Source organism: Podarcis melisellensis (genome assembly GCF_964234715.1).
Source record: "Podarcis melisellensis genome assembly, chromosome: 17".
Taxonomy (NCBI): domain Eukaryota; kingdom Metazoa; phylum Chordata; class Lepidosauria; order Squamata; family Lacertidae; genus Podarcis; species Podarcis melisellensis.
The window spans coordinates 2,607,014-2,623,680 of record NC_138534.1 but is presented as its reverse complement, the minus strand read 5'-3'; the positions used below and the strand labels follow the sequence as shown (position 1 = coordinate 2,623,680).

The 16,667-nt window shown below is 48.6% G+C and overlaps 1 protein-coding gene across 1 annotated transcript in view; it reads right to left on the bottom strand.

The window, feature by feature from the left end:
- CACNA1F (calcium voltage-gated channel subunit alpha1 F) overlaps positions 1-16,667 on the bottom strand; it is a 58,737-nt gene that overhangs the window by 14,587 nt on the left and 27,483 nt on the right. The window contains exons 20-34 of the mRNA XM_081895044.1: positions 15,037-15,181; positions 13,727-13,856; positions 13,490-13,549; positions 12,262-12,368; positions 11,784-11,871; positions 11,301-11,408; positions 10,299-10,351; positions 9,184-9,330; positions 7,588-7,789; positions 6,720-6,878; positions 5,006-5,116; positions 3,445-3,528; positions 2,914-2,934; positions 677-805; positions 379-444 (exon numbers count right to left, since the gene is read on the bottom strand). Of these exons, the coding sequence (XP_081751170.1) occupies positions 379-444; positions 677-805; positions 2,914-2,934; positions 3,445-3,528; positions 5,006-5,116; positions 6,720-6,878; positions 7,588-7,789; positions 9,184-9,330; positions 10,299-10,351; positions 11,301-11,408; positions 11,784-11,871; positions 12,262-12,368; positions 13,490-13,549; positions 13,727-13,856; positions 15,037-15,181 (1,610 nt within the window). The remainder of the gene's footprint in view (positions 1-378; positions 445-676; positions 806-2,913; positions 2,935-3,444; positions 3,529-5,005; positions 5,117-6,719; positions 6,879-7,587; positions 7,790-9,183; positions 9,331-10,298; positions 10,352-11,300; positions 11,409-11,783; positions 11,872-12,261; positions 12,369-13,489; positions 13,550-13,726; positions 13,857-15,036; positions 15,182-16,667) is intronic.

Genomic DNA, 16,667 nt, shown 5'->3' with positions numbered 1-16,667 from the left:
AGCTAGAACTATGACAGGAAGCAGGATGGTGCTTACAGCACTGGACCAGGTCCAAGGCTTTCCTGTATGTGGTGATAAGCGAAAGCCCACTTAATGTTTCTCACAGACATCACTCATTCAGCCTGCATGCTACAGAATCCTATGCAGTACTCCGGCTGGAATAGCAGGCATGCACATGTGTTTGTGCATGTATAAGTAAGTGTGCTGGGTGTCCCTTTTCTTAAAGCATGTACCCACACACATGATGCACCCAGAGCCCCTTGCACAATAAAGGCACACAGTTCTAGCAAAGCCCACTCATAGCACACAAATTGTGGCATGAATTAATTTGCTTCTTGGCAAGCTTGGAGAGCAGTAGGGGAGGCTCCGTCTGCTCACCTGCATACCGATGACTGCGTAGATGAAGAAGATCATGGCAATAAGAAGGGCAACGTATGGCAAAGCCTGGAGGTGGAACAAACACAGAGTGAACTGGGAGTACTGGACCCACCCACCCAGCTACCAGGCTCAAACATGCCTGGTTTAGCCCACTACACAGCACAGCCTATAAAGATGCTTCTGTTTGTGCTCAGCATTTCTCTAGCATGCTCTTCTCCTCCCTATGTGTTGGATGGAGCACAGCATGCTTTGATCTACTGTGGGAGGGAAAAGCCACATCCCAGGAAATCCCTCTGACCTGGAAGGATTTGATGAAGGTCCAGAGCAGGGTGCGGATGCCCTCTCCTTTGCTGAGCAACTTGACCAGGCGCATGACACGGAAGAGGCGGAAGAAGGTGATGGAGATGCGAGAGCTGTCCTCCGAGCTCTGTGGAGGCAGAGAGAGAAGTCAGGTTGGCAGCACCCACATGACGACAACAAAGAACTCCATGCAAGTCAGGCATGAGGGATCGTGGCCGTCCAGATATTGATAGACTCCACTCCCAGCAACCCTGGTCCTCATGGCTACAGCTCAGGGATGATAGAAGCTGGAGGGCTGCAACATCTGGAGGGCCACAGGTTCCCCACCACTCCTGTCTGATGTATAGACATGCTACATGCAACTTGGTGCACAGCAGATGCAAAAGGCAGGGAGCCTTTTCAGGCCCAGGGCCACATTCTGTTCTAGGCAACCTTCCAGGGGCTGCATGCTGGCGCATGCTGTATCAAGAGCAAAATTGGGAAGGCAACAAATGTAAATTTTGCTTTTGTACAGTAGATTAGTTTCTGCACACACTCGGGCATGCCTTTCTGCCCTCCATCCAGACCAGCAAGAGGCATGATCAGAGCTCAAGGACACATTCCAGACAGGCAAAAATGCTTGTGGTGCAAAGCAAGGCCAGTGTGGGGGGGGGGTTGCTTGTGGGCAGGGGGCATGGCCAGGAGAGGTCTGGAAGGGAATGCTTAGCACTTGAGCCTGAAGTTCTTCACTCCTGAACTGAACCCACCCACGTATGGAAGATCCTTTTGGCTCAGGTCAGGTCATTTCCCCAGCAATCCACAGGTCAGCAGCAGCCTGTGGGAGTTCATAAGCAGAGCCTGGATAGTCTCCCCTGCTGTCTGTCTAAAGCACCTGGTGCCAGGAGGAACACTGCCTCTGCACAGGGAAGCTCTACATAGCTGTCATAGGCAAGACATAGGCATCTTGGGAACCCATATTCACACAACCACAGGGCATCCTATACACAAGACAAAGGAAACAAAAAGCCCTTTTAGCATCCACCCTGAAGGCAGAGCAATCTGATGGGAAGGCCTGCTGCAACTTCTCCCAGGTTCAGAGCTGCCTGCTTTGCCCCGGCCCAGGATCAAGGGGAAGAGGGTTGTGTTGTTGCCAGGCAACTGTGCCATCTCCTTTGTTGGGCACCTTTCTGCTGCTGTGGGTGACATAAGGAAGTGCCTGCTTGTGAAAGTGGCAGCAGTGGGGTTGGATTCAGCAAGAACGAAGGTGAAGCAAAAGCCCCAAATCCAGGCAGCCCACCACTCAGGACTACCTTGATGAAGTTCCATCACATGAACCCTGTCAATGCTTGCACACATCAGGCCAATGCTGCCTTTGCACACACAGAAACCGCATGCCAGATGCATGTTCACCCATCCAAGGGCAGGCACGGTGTGTCAGGAGGACCCAGGGCCACAGTAGATGAATGGTGTCAGGTGAGGGAGGGTTCAGCCTGAGCACCAGCAACCAGCACTAGCCAAAGCGTAAGATTACAAAAGACCAAGCACGCCTGCAAATAAAGCCCCCTGATGCCAAAAGGCAGAATGAACCAATTGATACTGGTCCCTGACTCCCTATGAAAGCAGAGCTGGGGCAGACTGGCTGGCTTTGCTGCTCCTTGTGCTGATTAATATGCAATTTTGCTTTGTAATTATGCAGTTTTGCCTTCCCCCACCTTGACGGGCATTAGGTCTGGCAACACATCAGCTGTCAACACCTGGTGAATCATATGTGCAATTACTCAAACATAGCACACTCACAGCTATACACACACACCACACACACAGCATTTGCACACAGTTGCCTGAATTTGGAGGCCCTTAAATTATCACTTGCGACCCCCATGACATCCAGTTACTCTCAATATCTGACCCTACCCTGACACCACAAGACTGCTTGTTACCCCAAAGCTTACACCATCTGCAAACACTTAATTCATTACATCATATACTGCATTTCCCCCAAGGAGCTATATGTGGTGTCTCTCTCCCTTTTATCCTCACAACAAACCTGTGAGGTAGATTAGGCTGAGAGTTTGCCACCCAGCTTCATGGCTGAGTAGGAATTTGAACCTGGCCCTCACCAGTCCTAGTCTGACAATCGCTACACCATACCGGCTCTCTTAGGAACCTGTTTGTTGCATACACTTAGCATTGATGCAGCTAGCCCTTCCACCACCCCTTTCCAAACTTTCTTGGTATTAAATACACGTGCAATACCTCTCCAACATGACCTCCATTCTAATGCAGGATAATGAAGGGAATGATGATGGCAAAGACGAAACGAGGGTTCATAACATCCAATGGGAAGCAGCGGCATGGCAGAGAACAGGTGAGAAAGTGAGAGAGAAATAGCAGAAGGGATACATAGATGGATAGACAAAAGGCAAAGAGACGGGCAATTATAAAGGTGGATGAATAAATGAACTCCAAAAGATGCTTTGCATTTAAACCATCTAATCAGTTTGGTTTATTGCATTATGCATATGCAAAATTAGAAACTTAAACTGGGATCTAGCAAAAAAATTTATATCTTTGTTTAAAAGCAGATTTCCAGACCTCAGGGTACTATGTTTGAGTTATGCTGTCAAAAAGATACAAGTATTCAGGGTATTCATTCCATACATGTGCAGTGCTGCAACACATCCAAACTCTTTCAGCAACTTTGCTGCAGGTGTGCTAACATTTCCCAGCAGAAGAAAAAAGCTGAGGTTGTTTCAGAGGACACATTTCATGTTGGGAATGACTCACATTGACTTCAGTGACTGCGATGTCAACTACACTCCCAACCACGATCAGAGCATCAAAGGTGTTCCATGCGTCACAGAAGTAGTGCTGGGGGAAAGAGAGAGAAAAGACCACTCGGGAACAAATCCTGCATAGATTCTTGTGGAAAAGCAGCCAGAGCTAGACCCACATGCACTTCTTTTTCCTATAGTTTCTAGAATTATACAGAATCATAAAATCTTTGAATTGAAGAGTTGCAAGGGACCCTGAGGAGAAACTTTTGTAATCACTCTGGAAGATAAGAGGGGTTGAATGGGAGGAACCTCAAATCCTTTGATCTCTGCTGTCTGCACCTGGGGCTTGGCTGCAGGTTAGAATGAGCAGGCAAGTGGGGGAGCTGACATCTACGTAAGAACCCCTTGTGGGTTCCTTCTTAAATACTTATGGGACAAGATAAACTGTCTTAGAGATATTTATCTGTCTGCTGGTGAAAAAATAATATAATCTGAAGTCCTGTAAAAACTGCTTTCTGTTTCTAAGTATAACAAAGGGGAAAATGGCCGTTCAAATGTCAAAGGCAGAGTGAAAAGCCTGATTTATGGTTGGCTTCCTCCCACTGTAGACTTGCTGAATTCCAAGTGTGAACAGCATTCTGGGAAATGCTGCAAGACCTACCTGCTTGGGCTGGCCTTTGGAGCTCAGGAGTAAGTTGGAAACAGGTGGAGGGCGAGGAGGGAGTGAAATGAACATGAAACTTGATCCTGGTTTGCTTTCTTATGCACTCTGGGCCTTTGGTGTGAGTTGGGCTATGTATCTAATGACATTCACCATACATTTTTTTCAGACTCTTTGGAAGTGTTACCTTGAAATGCAGAAGGCTCCTTTTGCAATATTTTTATATGCTTCAGGATCTCATGCAAAGAGGCTCTCTGCAGATACAATAAATCCCTGATGTAGATTTCTACCAAGAAAGGCCATTTTCACAGAGAAGGCTTCACTTACTCTGGAACCTCTCTTGCCAGTGCCTGGATCCAAAGATCGGTAAGGTCAGGCATTTGCTGAGGCCTGAAAACTGATAAATGGCCACTGGCTTCACTTTGCACAGGCACCAAAGAGCATAGGAGGCAGTGGGAGGAAATTCTTGGATTGCATGTCCTGTCTCTTCCAGGATAATGGGCAACCTTGAGAGTGCCTTGCCTGATACTCCACAACATCCTGGAGTCAGAATTGCATGTCACACTAGTTGCTGGAGCAAATGATCATTATCAATGCAGGGGATTGAAACTAAGAGCCTCAGACCCTGTGGGATTATTATCACTCAGCTGGAAACTTGTGAATACTGGCATAATGCCAAGATTCCTGCCAAGCTCCAGAATTAACTTGAAAACATATGGTTGTTTATGGTGAGACTCTAAGCCAGGTGTGGAGGACCTGTGACTCTCCAGGTATTGTTGGGCTCCAGCCTGCATGGCCAATTATAAAGGTTTGATGGGTGCTGTAGCTCTGCAAAATCTGGGGGGGCCGCAGGCTGCCCACCTCTGCTCTAAGCAAAGTATCTCTTGAGTAGAACCCCCAGCTCCCAAACCTTGGGCTTGAAGGCAATGATCTTCAGCACCATCTCGACAGTGAAGAGGCCTGTGAAGACCATGTTGAGCAGGTCCATGACATAGTTGAAGGGCTGGGACTGTTCGTAGTGCTGGAAAAGGAGAAAATACACAAAGCATGTAGGAGCACCTTGGGGATCTTGTGGTCCTCAAGCTGGGAGCTGTTGTGATTTGGTGCTTTGCAACCTTGTTCTCAAAATCCACCCAGCATTCCCAGGTTCTTTTGGGCTCCTATCTACCACACCACACATTTGTTGGTTGGCAGCCAGAGGCCCTTCCTCTGGTCCTGATTTACTGATCAGCCATGGCACACTGTCTGTGCACACACCTTTCAGCAAGTTTGTACCATGGACTCTGTCTTGTCTCCATCACCTATCTTTCTACCTTGTTGCTAGGTGTGACCTATGCTTCTCCTGCCTTCTCCCCATCGTTTCCAGCATCCCATGTTCCACTCAAGGGTTGTTCCCTTTGGAGTGAATATTGCCTCAGCTTCAGAATGCCTGTCTCCTTTAGTATGCTTGCCTTTGGGGGTCAAAATCCCAAAGTATAAGTATGCCATGCACTTCACTGGTCCTAGGTATTTTGAGAAAGCAGGATGTGTGGGGGGAATCCTGATCTACCCTCAAGTCCCACTGGCTCATATTCACTCTTCTGCAGGGCTTTTTTTTAAGCTGGAACTTGAAAGAACTCAGTTCCAGCACCTCTCAGGTGGCCACCATTGCCATTCTAAGAAAATGAGGGAGGTGTTCATGGTGAGTTCCAGCATCTCTATTTCTAAAAAAATAGCACTGCTCTTCTGGATGGTCTCCTTTAATACCAAAAATAGCTGTCCACATGAACATCTCCCCCAGAGTCAGCGTTTCTTTGCCCTTGAAGCCCTGGCACCTCACAGCCATTGAACACTGCCATTGTGCATCACATTCCCTTTGTTCTCATGACAAAGTTCTGATTCCTGCCATCACTACAAGCCTTGGTACTCCAACACCTCAGTCCTTTTCTCTCTCTATTTAAAATAAAGACAATGGTGTGTTGTTGTTGTTTTAAAAATGATACAAGTATCAAACTATGCATGTACAATAGGTCCCTCTATACAATAGGCAAAATATTACCCTGTGTATGGGTTGTTTAAGCATAAATTCCCTTCCCCACAACACAGACTTCTCCCACACCAAAGTGAGCCCTATTCTGCCAAGTGAGCTTCTTGGTCTCTCCACTTCTCTTTACATTCTGAACGGTGTGCCTGTCATCTCACACCTTTCTCACTAAGAATCAAACTAGTCATGGCAGGGGCTGCCTTGTTTGTTGACTCATGTGTCTGCTCCACTGATGTTTGAAAATGGGGATTGTGAGGTGGATGGGCCTAATTCTTTCTTTAAAAAACAACAAAAGGAGCTTGAAGGTAATGTGTGCCTCTTCTCTCCTGATCTTATCTCACTGTGCTTCAAGCCCACTCAGTTTCCTATATTGGGAGCCAGGCTGAGGCAATGGAGCATAGGAAACTAAGGAAGGGAAGAGGGTTCAGTTTCATTCGTCCACATGCTCTTTTTGTTGTGTAGATTTTTTGGCTTTAGACATGAACAGGACAAGCAAGTGAAGGACAAATGTCCTGTCTCTTTGGCCTCATCTGCCTTCCATCACCAATCTCCCCCTCACATACCCTCACTGCCCTTCTCATTGTTACCTGCTCACTCTCACCTGCACAGCCAGTGCAATGGTGTTAAGCATGATGAGCACAAACATGATGTATTCAAAACCGGTGGAGTTGACCATGTACCAGAATTTATACTGATATTTGTTCTTGGGGATGTAGCGCCGTAATGGCTGGGCCTTCAGGGCATATTCCACGCACTGCCGCTGTGGAAAGTAGAAGAGTTTTAGCTAGAAAACAATGAACAACCCTGCACTAACTGCCCCATAAACATCATCACCACTTCAAGGTATCTTTGAAAGCTCTCCAGATCCCAGGCATGTTAGGGAGGTCTTATTCAGAGATATTGGTTCTGGAGCCCAAGTTGGCATTTGATATAGACTTAAGGCCACAAGGAGACTAGTAGCCTTGCTGCATGAGCAATAGATACTAGTACCATAGGCCTCTGCAGGCAATCAGTTTAGACCTCTGGCAAGAGCAACCTGTTATTCCCCTTGTAGATTGCTAGGTGGGGAGGAAGAAGAGGGACAGAGAGTGGAGGGTGAAGGATAAGGGTGAGAGAAAAAGAGCGAGAAGGGATAGTCCCACCCACTTTTGGTTCTGGTCCCATCCCCTGAGAGATTACACCCCCTCCCCCCGCCAAGGAAATTCAGCCCTCAACAGAAAATGTTCCCTGCCCCTGCTTTATCCAGTACAAGGAATTGTGAGATAGTCACTGGAGGGAGAGAGACAGAAGGAAAAAGCCACAATCTCCACCAGCTCCATCAGAACTGCACAAATTTGAAGTAATCGACTGCTGAAGTTAATGTGGCAGCAGAACAATGAGGATGGGTTGGTCATGGTGGCAGTGAGGTTGGGAATAAGTGGGAATGGTGATTTGCACCAGCAGAGCATGAAGTGAGGAGAAAGAGATACCTGGTTCTTGTCCAGCTCACAGTTCTTGTATTCCTGTTCTCCCTGTGCCCGGAAAGTGATGATGACGAAACCCACAAAGATGTTCATCATGAAGAAGGCAATGATGATGATGTAGACAATGAAGAAGATGGAGATCTCCACCCGGTAGTTGTAGATGGGCCCCTCGTTTTCTGCATTGGCATCGATAGCCTTGTAAAGTAGCCTGGCAAGGGCAAAGTGGTGAAGAGAGGGAAACTATGAACAGAGAGCATAACAGTGAAGAGGAGAGACAGACCCATAAAAAGCATGAACTACCATTCTGTGGACAGGATATACGACCATTTGGATCCCTTCCAATCAAGATACAGGCCTCATCATGGAACTGAAACTGCCTTGGTTGTGCTGGCCGATGATCTCCAGCAGGCTAGGGACAAAGGTGAAAGCTGTTTCCTGCTTCTGCTGGATCTCTCAGTGGCCTTTGACACGATTGACCATGACATCCTTCTGGACCCTCCAGAGGAGTTGGGAGCTAGGGGCACTGTTATGCGGTGGTTCCACTGGGAGCGGCCTCCAGGACAATAAAACACTGGTCTTAATGGATCCACATTGGTTCCCAGTACGTTTCCAAGCACAATTCAAAGTGTTGGTGATGACCTGGCACCCAAATTTCCAGGCCAACACCCATAAAGGAGCCCCACTGACCAAGACCAAGATCGCCATCTTGGCTGTGACTTGACATGGGGTGTGGATAGGCAGTGACAGCACACCTAAGCCCTGTGATCTGTTAAAGCACACCTCAGAGTTCCTGGTAGCAGTGCAGGATACATTTTCTCTGTTCATGTAAAGTGCTAAGGGTGTGAGTGTGTCTCAAAGCAGCCCTTGCAGCAGTCAGGCTCCTACATCTTACTTCCCATACCACTGAGGCATAGTCTTCCTGCCCAAGTAACAGCAGGCAGAGCTGTATTCCTCAGAACTCCCACCAAGGCACCAATTCAAGCTTCCCCAGTTGACTCAGCCCCTGTTCATGAGACAGAGGCTCCACCGAACTCTACAAAGCCTCATGCTAGGAACCAGCCCAATCTGAGCAACTCCTCCACAAATGTGAAGTTCCTGTTCCCTGCCCTCCCTGCTCCCCAGCTGCCCCTCTCAGAATGCCAGCCTTTCTCTGCTTTGGACTTTGCCACTTGCCTCTGGTGGATCCACCTGTCTGGTAGAGCCTTCCCTCCTAATACTTGGCCAAGTTGCCCCAGGAGTCCCAGAAATTGATGCCAATTATTGGTCTAATCCAGTCAGGAATTTTTATAGACTGCAAAAAGTGTGGGAGATGATTCAGAAGGCAGACATAGGAAGAGGCGTGGAAAAATGGGTGGATTTCCTTTCCAGTCTTCAATAAGTCACACAAGCTTCTTTATTATGGCAGAAGACAACGGGTAGAAAGCTAACAACACGATAACTTGCGTGTGGCAAAAGAGCTGTGTCACGCTTTATCATGTTCACATTTTTGTTTTACATAGTGACATGCCAGAGAATTATGGGAATGGTGAGAATCATCACAAACACAATTATATACACACGTGTGTGCACGTCCCGTGCACAATCCCCAGTAGAGTAACTCACGCTGGCCAGCCTTCAAAAGTAGAGACAGTGAAAAGGGCCATCATGCCCGACAAAACATTGTCAAAGTTGAAGTCACTGTTGAGCCAGGCACGCTCCCGCACCATTGGGTGAGCCACATCTCCATCCTTGTAGACAATGAATGTGCCCCTGTGCGCAGAGGAGGAGGAGGAGGAAGAGGAAGAGGAAAGGAAGGAGGAGCAGAAGGAGCTATCAGTATGGGCTGCAGCTGGGAGTCATTGAACTTAGACAGGCAGACCAGATCCCAGAGTGTAACCCTAACACAATTCCCAGCTGCAAAAACCACAGTTCCTTTTACTGCAAAGCTACCCAGCCACCCTCCTTTCTGCCTCTCAGACCCCTCTCTCCTATCTTAGGGACAAACTAGATGCTAATAGTCTCCCACCTTCCTCTTTTCTTAATTCACAAGCCTCTTTATTTTTAAACTGAAAAGCAGATACATGGAGGCAGCTGGTCTGAGCGGAAGAATAGCAGGGATTGCTTAACCTTTCCCTTTTGCCATTTATTTCTTCAAAATTATGTTTCTGGGAGGGGGGGGAGAAGCAGCAGCTTGGCGAGGGGAAGCAGAAAGACAACAGGAAAGGAAAGGGTCAAGGAGCACCTTCTCCCTGCTACTCTTTGGGTCACAATCACAGACTCAGAGGTTAGTTTTCAGCAAAAGAAACAGGAGAGGGGAAGGAAGAAAGGTAGGAGGTTATTACTGTATCTCCCATGTGATGTCTTGTTTGGGCCTCACAGACACCCACAAACAACCCTTAATTCACAGGCCATTACACGATACTAGACCATCTAGCTTTCATCTCAGATCAGCCATACATGGGAATCCATTACATTGCTGCAACATTTTGCCATGCTAATGTATGGCAGTTGAGATCTGTCCAGGAGTGAGGAAAAAAGAAAAAGACAAGAAGAAAGCAGGGCCAGAGAGCTGCAGGCAGCAATGTTAACAACAGGCCCCAGTTTGATCTGTGGGGTGGCTAGACATCTTGGCTGGTGTTCTTGGTATTAGGCTAAAATGCCAATGCCACCTGGAGAACTTGGTTGGGGAAGGTTAACTGGACGCTCTGCTCTTCTTGCAGGGCAGGGCTGAGACTTACTTGCATTCATACGGAGTGTGCTTGGCCTCATCTGTGCAGCTGTAGAACTTGCCCTGGAGACAGAAGTGGCAGGAGATTGGAGATCGGGCACTGATGGGGAAGGAAGGTATCCTTCCTGGGGGAATTCTTATCTTTCTACCCTGTGTGCTGCCCCCCATGGCCCTGGGCATGGAGGAAACAGCAAACTGGCCTCACACAGGGTGGGGCAGTCAGGGCTTACCTTTACCCTGCCCTGTATGAGACACCCACTTCTATCGACTTTTCATCTTAGGGTAGAGCAAGATGTTATGCTCAACCCAGGTCAGTGTCAGGTTGTCATCCATCTCCCTGTAAAATTGCCTCAACCTCATCATATCATGTACTTCCCCACCCCAAGTCATTGGGATCGTGCTGGCCCAGTGGAGGTGGGAGGTGGGGAAGGGCCTGCCTAAGCCTGCCTGAGCTTAACAGAGAAAGGTTCACAAGAGTCTTATGTTGGGCATTATGTCTAGCTGCTCTTTTCACATTGCTTTTCCTTTACAAGATCTCCATACTTCTCTGTCTTTCTCTCGGTCTCTCTTTCCCTCTCTTGCTCACTGTCCACCTTCATCAAATATGGCAGTGTGTGCTGAGGTGAGCTACCAATCAACTAGCTGAAAAACAAGAGCAACACTTTGCGATGCAGATGATTTACCACATATCATTATATGATTATTATTATTATTACTATGTTTACCCATGTAACTTCTATGACTGTGCCTTTGCACGTGTATTTTCTTTCTTTCTCTTTGAGCTGATTTCCCCCCCTTGTGACGACCTACAGCTGAAGCAAATAAGCCACCCGACTAGTGTCTATAATGAGGTACAGGATTGGTTGCTAAGGTGATGGCATTTGGAAGTGTTTTGGGTGCAAGCCCCAAAGAAACACGCCCACACTCAACATGTCCTTGATCCAAGCACATATACACATCTTGCACACACTCATTTAATCCAAACCGCCCCAAATAAATCAGCACTCCTTACCTTGAAGAGCTGAACACCGATGCAAGCAAACATGAACTGCAGCAGGGTGGTGACTATCATGATGTTCCCAATGGTGCGGATGGCCACAAACACACACTGAACCACGTGCTGTCAGACAGGGAGGCACAAGGGATGTGAGGTGGCCAGGAGGGAACTTTTCAGTTCTCAACAGGGCGACCCTGTGGGTGTCAGGGCTGGTGCAAGACATTTTGGCACCTGAGGTGAACCACAAAATGGTGTCCTGCTCCCCACCAGGGAAGAAGCGGGGAGTGAAGATTGACATCGGGAAGAAGGGGGGATAAAGGTCTACCTTGGGATCCACTGCCCCTGTGGATCCTGCCACCTTGAGGCAGTTGCCTCGCCCTGCCTCATGGATGGGCCAACCCTGAGTGGGCTGGGGAACACAGGCACCACATCTTCATAGCCCCCATGCTGTGGGACCTCCTTCCAGATCCACCACCTGCCCTTGAAGACCTCCCTCACCTTCAGCCCCTTGGCCCGGTTGATGGCTCGGAGAGGGCGCAGCACCCTCAGCACTCGCAAGATCTTCACCACAGAGATGGCACTGGAGCTGAGGTGGAAAGAGGAAGGGAGGTGTGGGAGAGATTGGGGTTGAAAAACCAAACTGCTTACACCTTCTTTTCATTTCCTATAAAATAGCTCCCAAGAACTTAGTAAGAAGAGCCCTGCTGGATCAGTCCACCATCCTGTTCTCCCAGTGCCTAACCAGATGCCTCCAAGAAGCCTGGAAGCAGGACCTGAGCACAAGAGCCCTCTCCCTGCTTGTGAATCCCAGCAAGTGGTATTTCAGAGGCTGGAAGTGGAAGACGGTCCCAGTTGGTGGTGCATCACTACGCAACATTGCCCTTTCATCCCGGACCAGGCCAGCACAATCCTTTTCTTCTTCTTCTTTTGGGGGCCTACTCCCAAAGTATCTTGACCATTCCCCAGTCAGACTTACTGGATGCCAAAGGAGATGAGTGAGACACTGACAACCAGCAGATCAAGGAGATTGAACCAGTTCCGGCAGAAGGAGCCTTTGTGCAGGAAGGCGCCGTAAGCGGTCATCTAAGGACAGAGACATGCTAAGCACCCCGGCTCCACCCAACTCCTCTTTCTCAGAACTGTGGCTGGAACCCAGAAGCTTAGAGATTAGGTCCCCAGGTGCCTTGCGCCAACCAAGTGACCCTGCCTTCCCCCCACCCAGGCTCAGTCCCTTTATATTCAAGAGCAGATGTGCTACCTTAAGAGGCAGATTGGGGAGGGGGCTGATATCACACCTGGATGTGATGTCACACACATGCACAAGCACCAAGCATCCTGAGTGCCAGCTTCTCCTTCTCCTTCTGCTGCTGCTGCTGCGCCTGCCAGGAAAAGAGGCCCTGGCTCTGCCGACATTGTGCAGCCTACAATGAGCGCTGAGCACCCCAAGTGCCACACACACATTGGGAGGACCCAGGGCCTCTTTCCCTGGCAGCCAGAGAAGAAGCTGGCCCCGGAAGCTGGACCCTTGGGTCCCTCGAGCTCAGCCCTGTGTCTGCACTGACTGGCAGCAGTTTCAGGAAGGAGGCATTCCCAGGCTTACTGCATTGATGCTCTGTGTGAAGGGAAGATGCTCTTCCACGGAGCTGCATCTTCAGGATCTCTTTAACAGCTAAGGCATAACTCAGCTGAGTCACGTGAACCTGAGTTATGTGACTCATGCTTAACAAGGTCGATCAAGACCATCCTTTTTGCAAGAACCGCAGCAACCAGCAGGCATGAGGCGGTCTGCAGTTTACCAAAGATCTTGGTCTCTTTATGCCCACCACTGTTCTGCTCAGTCCACAACTGTGTTGGAGCTAAATTCATGGTGGGTGGTAAGAGTCAAAGACCTTTAGACAGGAGCTGAGAAATGCAGCCCTGACCCTTCCCTCCTTGTTGCTGGGAGCCACATCTTCTCTCCCACCCCCCTACTCCCCAATGAATTGCAGCTCATTCTGCAGTTGCTGACCCCCTTCTCCACCCCAACCCCAAACCTGATTGCCAGCCATGGGACTATGAGGGTACTAGCAGAAGCAGCTAAGGTCTGGTTGTTCGGTGCCACCCTGCAGACGTGGCCCACGTGCAGGTGTGGGCAACCCTAGAGACTTGGCCACTGGGACATCCACTGAGGGCTGGCTACTCTCCCCTTCCTCATCTTCTGGTACCTTGAGTAGGATTTCAACAGTGAAGATAGAAGTGAAGGCATAATCAAAGTATCCCAGAATCTGTGTAACGAGAGGGGGGAACAGGAGAGGGGTGGGGAAGAAAGAGAATGGAAAAATGAGGAAATAAGAGCGGAGTGAGAGAGAGAGAAAGGACGGAGCGGAGGGTGAGACGCTCTTCTGCCTCTGGCCCTCTCTCTTCCATTCTACCCAACCACCTTTCCATATGGCATGGCTTACATTATTGCGGAAGGAGTGTGCTCGGATAGGGTCCTCTGCTGCCAGGGAGATGCTGCTAAGGATGATGAAGACAAGGATGAGATTGGTGAAAATGTGGTGATGGATCAATTTGTGGCACCCAACACGAAGCCTGCCGAGAGAAAGAAAGGCGACCACCATAGTGAGCCAGCAACACGCAGTAGCCAAGTTTCCTGAGGCACATGCAGACTCCCCTGCGAATCAGGAGGTGGAGATGGGGAGCTAAAAGGCGATCCTGGCAGATGTGGGCAAGATTAGAGGGAAGAGCCTGGGTGGTGCCTTGGAAGTGGGCTGGACTGAGATGGGGAGAAAAGCCAGCAGCAAAATCTCTGAAGCCAAGCAAAGGTTGACCTTGGGATTTGCCTACTCCCTTGACCTTGGGTTGAGATACCTGGGAAGAAGGCTAAAACTCCACCACCAGCGTGAACCCTGGCAAGTCTGGGTCTGCCCAAGCATAGCCAGACAGTGCCTCGAGTTGCCCCCTACTGCTCTCAACCAATGGGTCCCCAAAGTGGGACCACAATGAAACAGGATCTCTGGCAATTTTTTACCATATTCTTACACTGGTTAGTCATGCCCTCTTGCCCCAGGAATCCAGGCAGCACTAGAAATCCCTTGCCAAACCTAGTTTCGAGGATTCTTTGGGGTGGAAGACACAACAGTTAAATGGGTATATAAATTGGTAGCATAGATATGCTTCTACATGTAGGTTATTAGGGCACTCACACCAGGGACTCTGGCCGCAGGGACCCTGCCACCTTGCACTACCAGGGTTGTTTGCAGATTGAGGAACCTGCTGGCCTGGTATTTGGCATGCTGCAGTGCCACCCAGATAATGTCCAGAGAGGAGTACTGCAGCTCATCAGGCCAGTCAGGCCAGGCAATCTGTGGGGGCAACAGGAGCCAGGCTGGCCTTACAGAACTGGTGCTTCAAACATGGTTTTCAGTGTGAAAAAGTTACTGCTAGAACAGTCATGCAGACTACATTGCATCAAGTCCTTCTGATGGCTGTTCACTGTTCTGTACCTTCACGTTGGCCTGCCGTAACTACGGACCTGTATGTGACCTTTGTTTGATGTTCTGGGTCTTGAGCTAAAGTAGGCTGCACCTTCACCTTTCCAAGTGATTGCTTGCAGGTCTGACACCTGCACAGCCCTGGCACCAGAAGAGGAAAATCCTGGACCTTACCCTACAACTCTTGGAGAATTATGACCAAACTGAGGTCACATTCCACTGAAAGAGAACGCCAGCCCCACCTTCTTCCTCCTTGGTTCATGCCTTTCTGTACTCACGGATTTGTCTTGCTAAGGCAGAAGAAGGAACTTCCATCAGGAATTGGTAACACCTTCTCTGTGGGGGTTTCCTCCAGTTTGTCTAGGTGAGACTCTGCCAAGCTCTGCTGATCTCCTTCTGCCTCTTCTTCCTCTTCCTCCTCACCTGAAAACAAGACATGGTGTAGGATTAAGCAAGGACTGAGGAACCTTTGGCCCTCATCTGAAGCTGAACTACAACTCCCATGAGCCTCGAAAGCATGGCCAATAGCCTGGGGCGATGGGAATTATAGTTCAGGAACATCTAGAAGGTCAAAGGTTCTCCACATTTGGTTTTAAGGATTTCTCTGGAGCCATATTCATTACAGCAGTGTGTGCGTGTGCGTGTATGAATGAGAGAGAGAGAGAGAGAGAGAATAATGTCTATCTATTATGAACCAATCTGATAATTACATAGTACAGTCAAACCTTGGTTCCCGAATGCCTCCATTTTGGAACATTTTGGCTCCTGAACGCCGAAAACCCGGAAGTAACAGCTCCAGCTTTTGAACGATTTTTGGAAGCTGAACGTGCTACGTGGCTTCCGTTTTGAATTTCCCTATTGTATTGAGGCTTCCACTTTCAGTTTTTGGAAGTCAAGCAGACTTCCGAAACAGATTATGTTTAACAACCGAAGTTTGACTGTACCATAAACGTGCATGGTGCATTACAGAGTAACAACAGAGAAGAGGTGCACGTGCCCCAAGAAACTTACAATTTAACAGTTGATACAGGAAGGGAGGAAGGTTGAGGGGAGGATAGACAGGAATTAATATGTGTTTGGCAGAGAAACACCTACTTAGGTCTTCATTTCTGTAGTGGGAAGAGGACCAATAGGCTAAGCAAAGGCTAACAGAAAAAGTGAGCTGCAGCAGGAGAGAAAGAGGCTGCCTAGAACCACAGAATTTCAGAGTTGGAAAGGACTCTGAAGGTTATCTAGTCCGACCCCCTGCAATGCAGGAATCTCAAATAAATCATCCCAGACAGATGGCCATCCAACTTCTGCTTTAAAATCACCAGGGAAGGAGAATCCACTACCTTCCAAGGGATCCCGTTCCACTGTCAAAAGGCTCTTACACCAGAAAGTTATTCCTGATGTTGAGTCAAAATCTCCTTTCTTGTAACATCAAGCCTTTGGTTCCCTCTGGAACAGGTGAAAACAAGCTTGCTCCATCCTCCATTCAAGAGCCTTTTTAATATTTGAAGATGGCTATCATATCTCATCTCAGTCTCCTCTTCTCCAGGCTAAATATCTCCAACTCCCTCAACCATTCCTCATCAGGCTTGGTTTCCAGACCCTTCATCATCTTGGTTGTCCTCCTCTGCACACGTTCCAGCTTGTCAATATCCTTCTTAAATTGTGACGCTCAGAACTAGGAGCAGGGCTCTAGGTGTGCTCTGACCAGGGCAGAATAGAGCGGTACTATTAAGTCCCTTGAACATTATACTTCTGATGATGCAACCTAGAATAGCATTAGCTTTTTTGCTGTTGCATCACACTCTTGACTCATGTTCAGCTTGTGGTCCTCTAAGACCCCTAGATCTTTCTCACATGCCCTGCTGGCAAGCCCGGTGTTCCTTCTCTTATATTTTTGCAGCTGATTCTTCCTGCC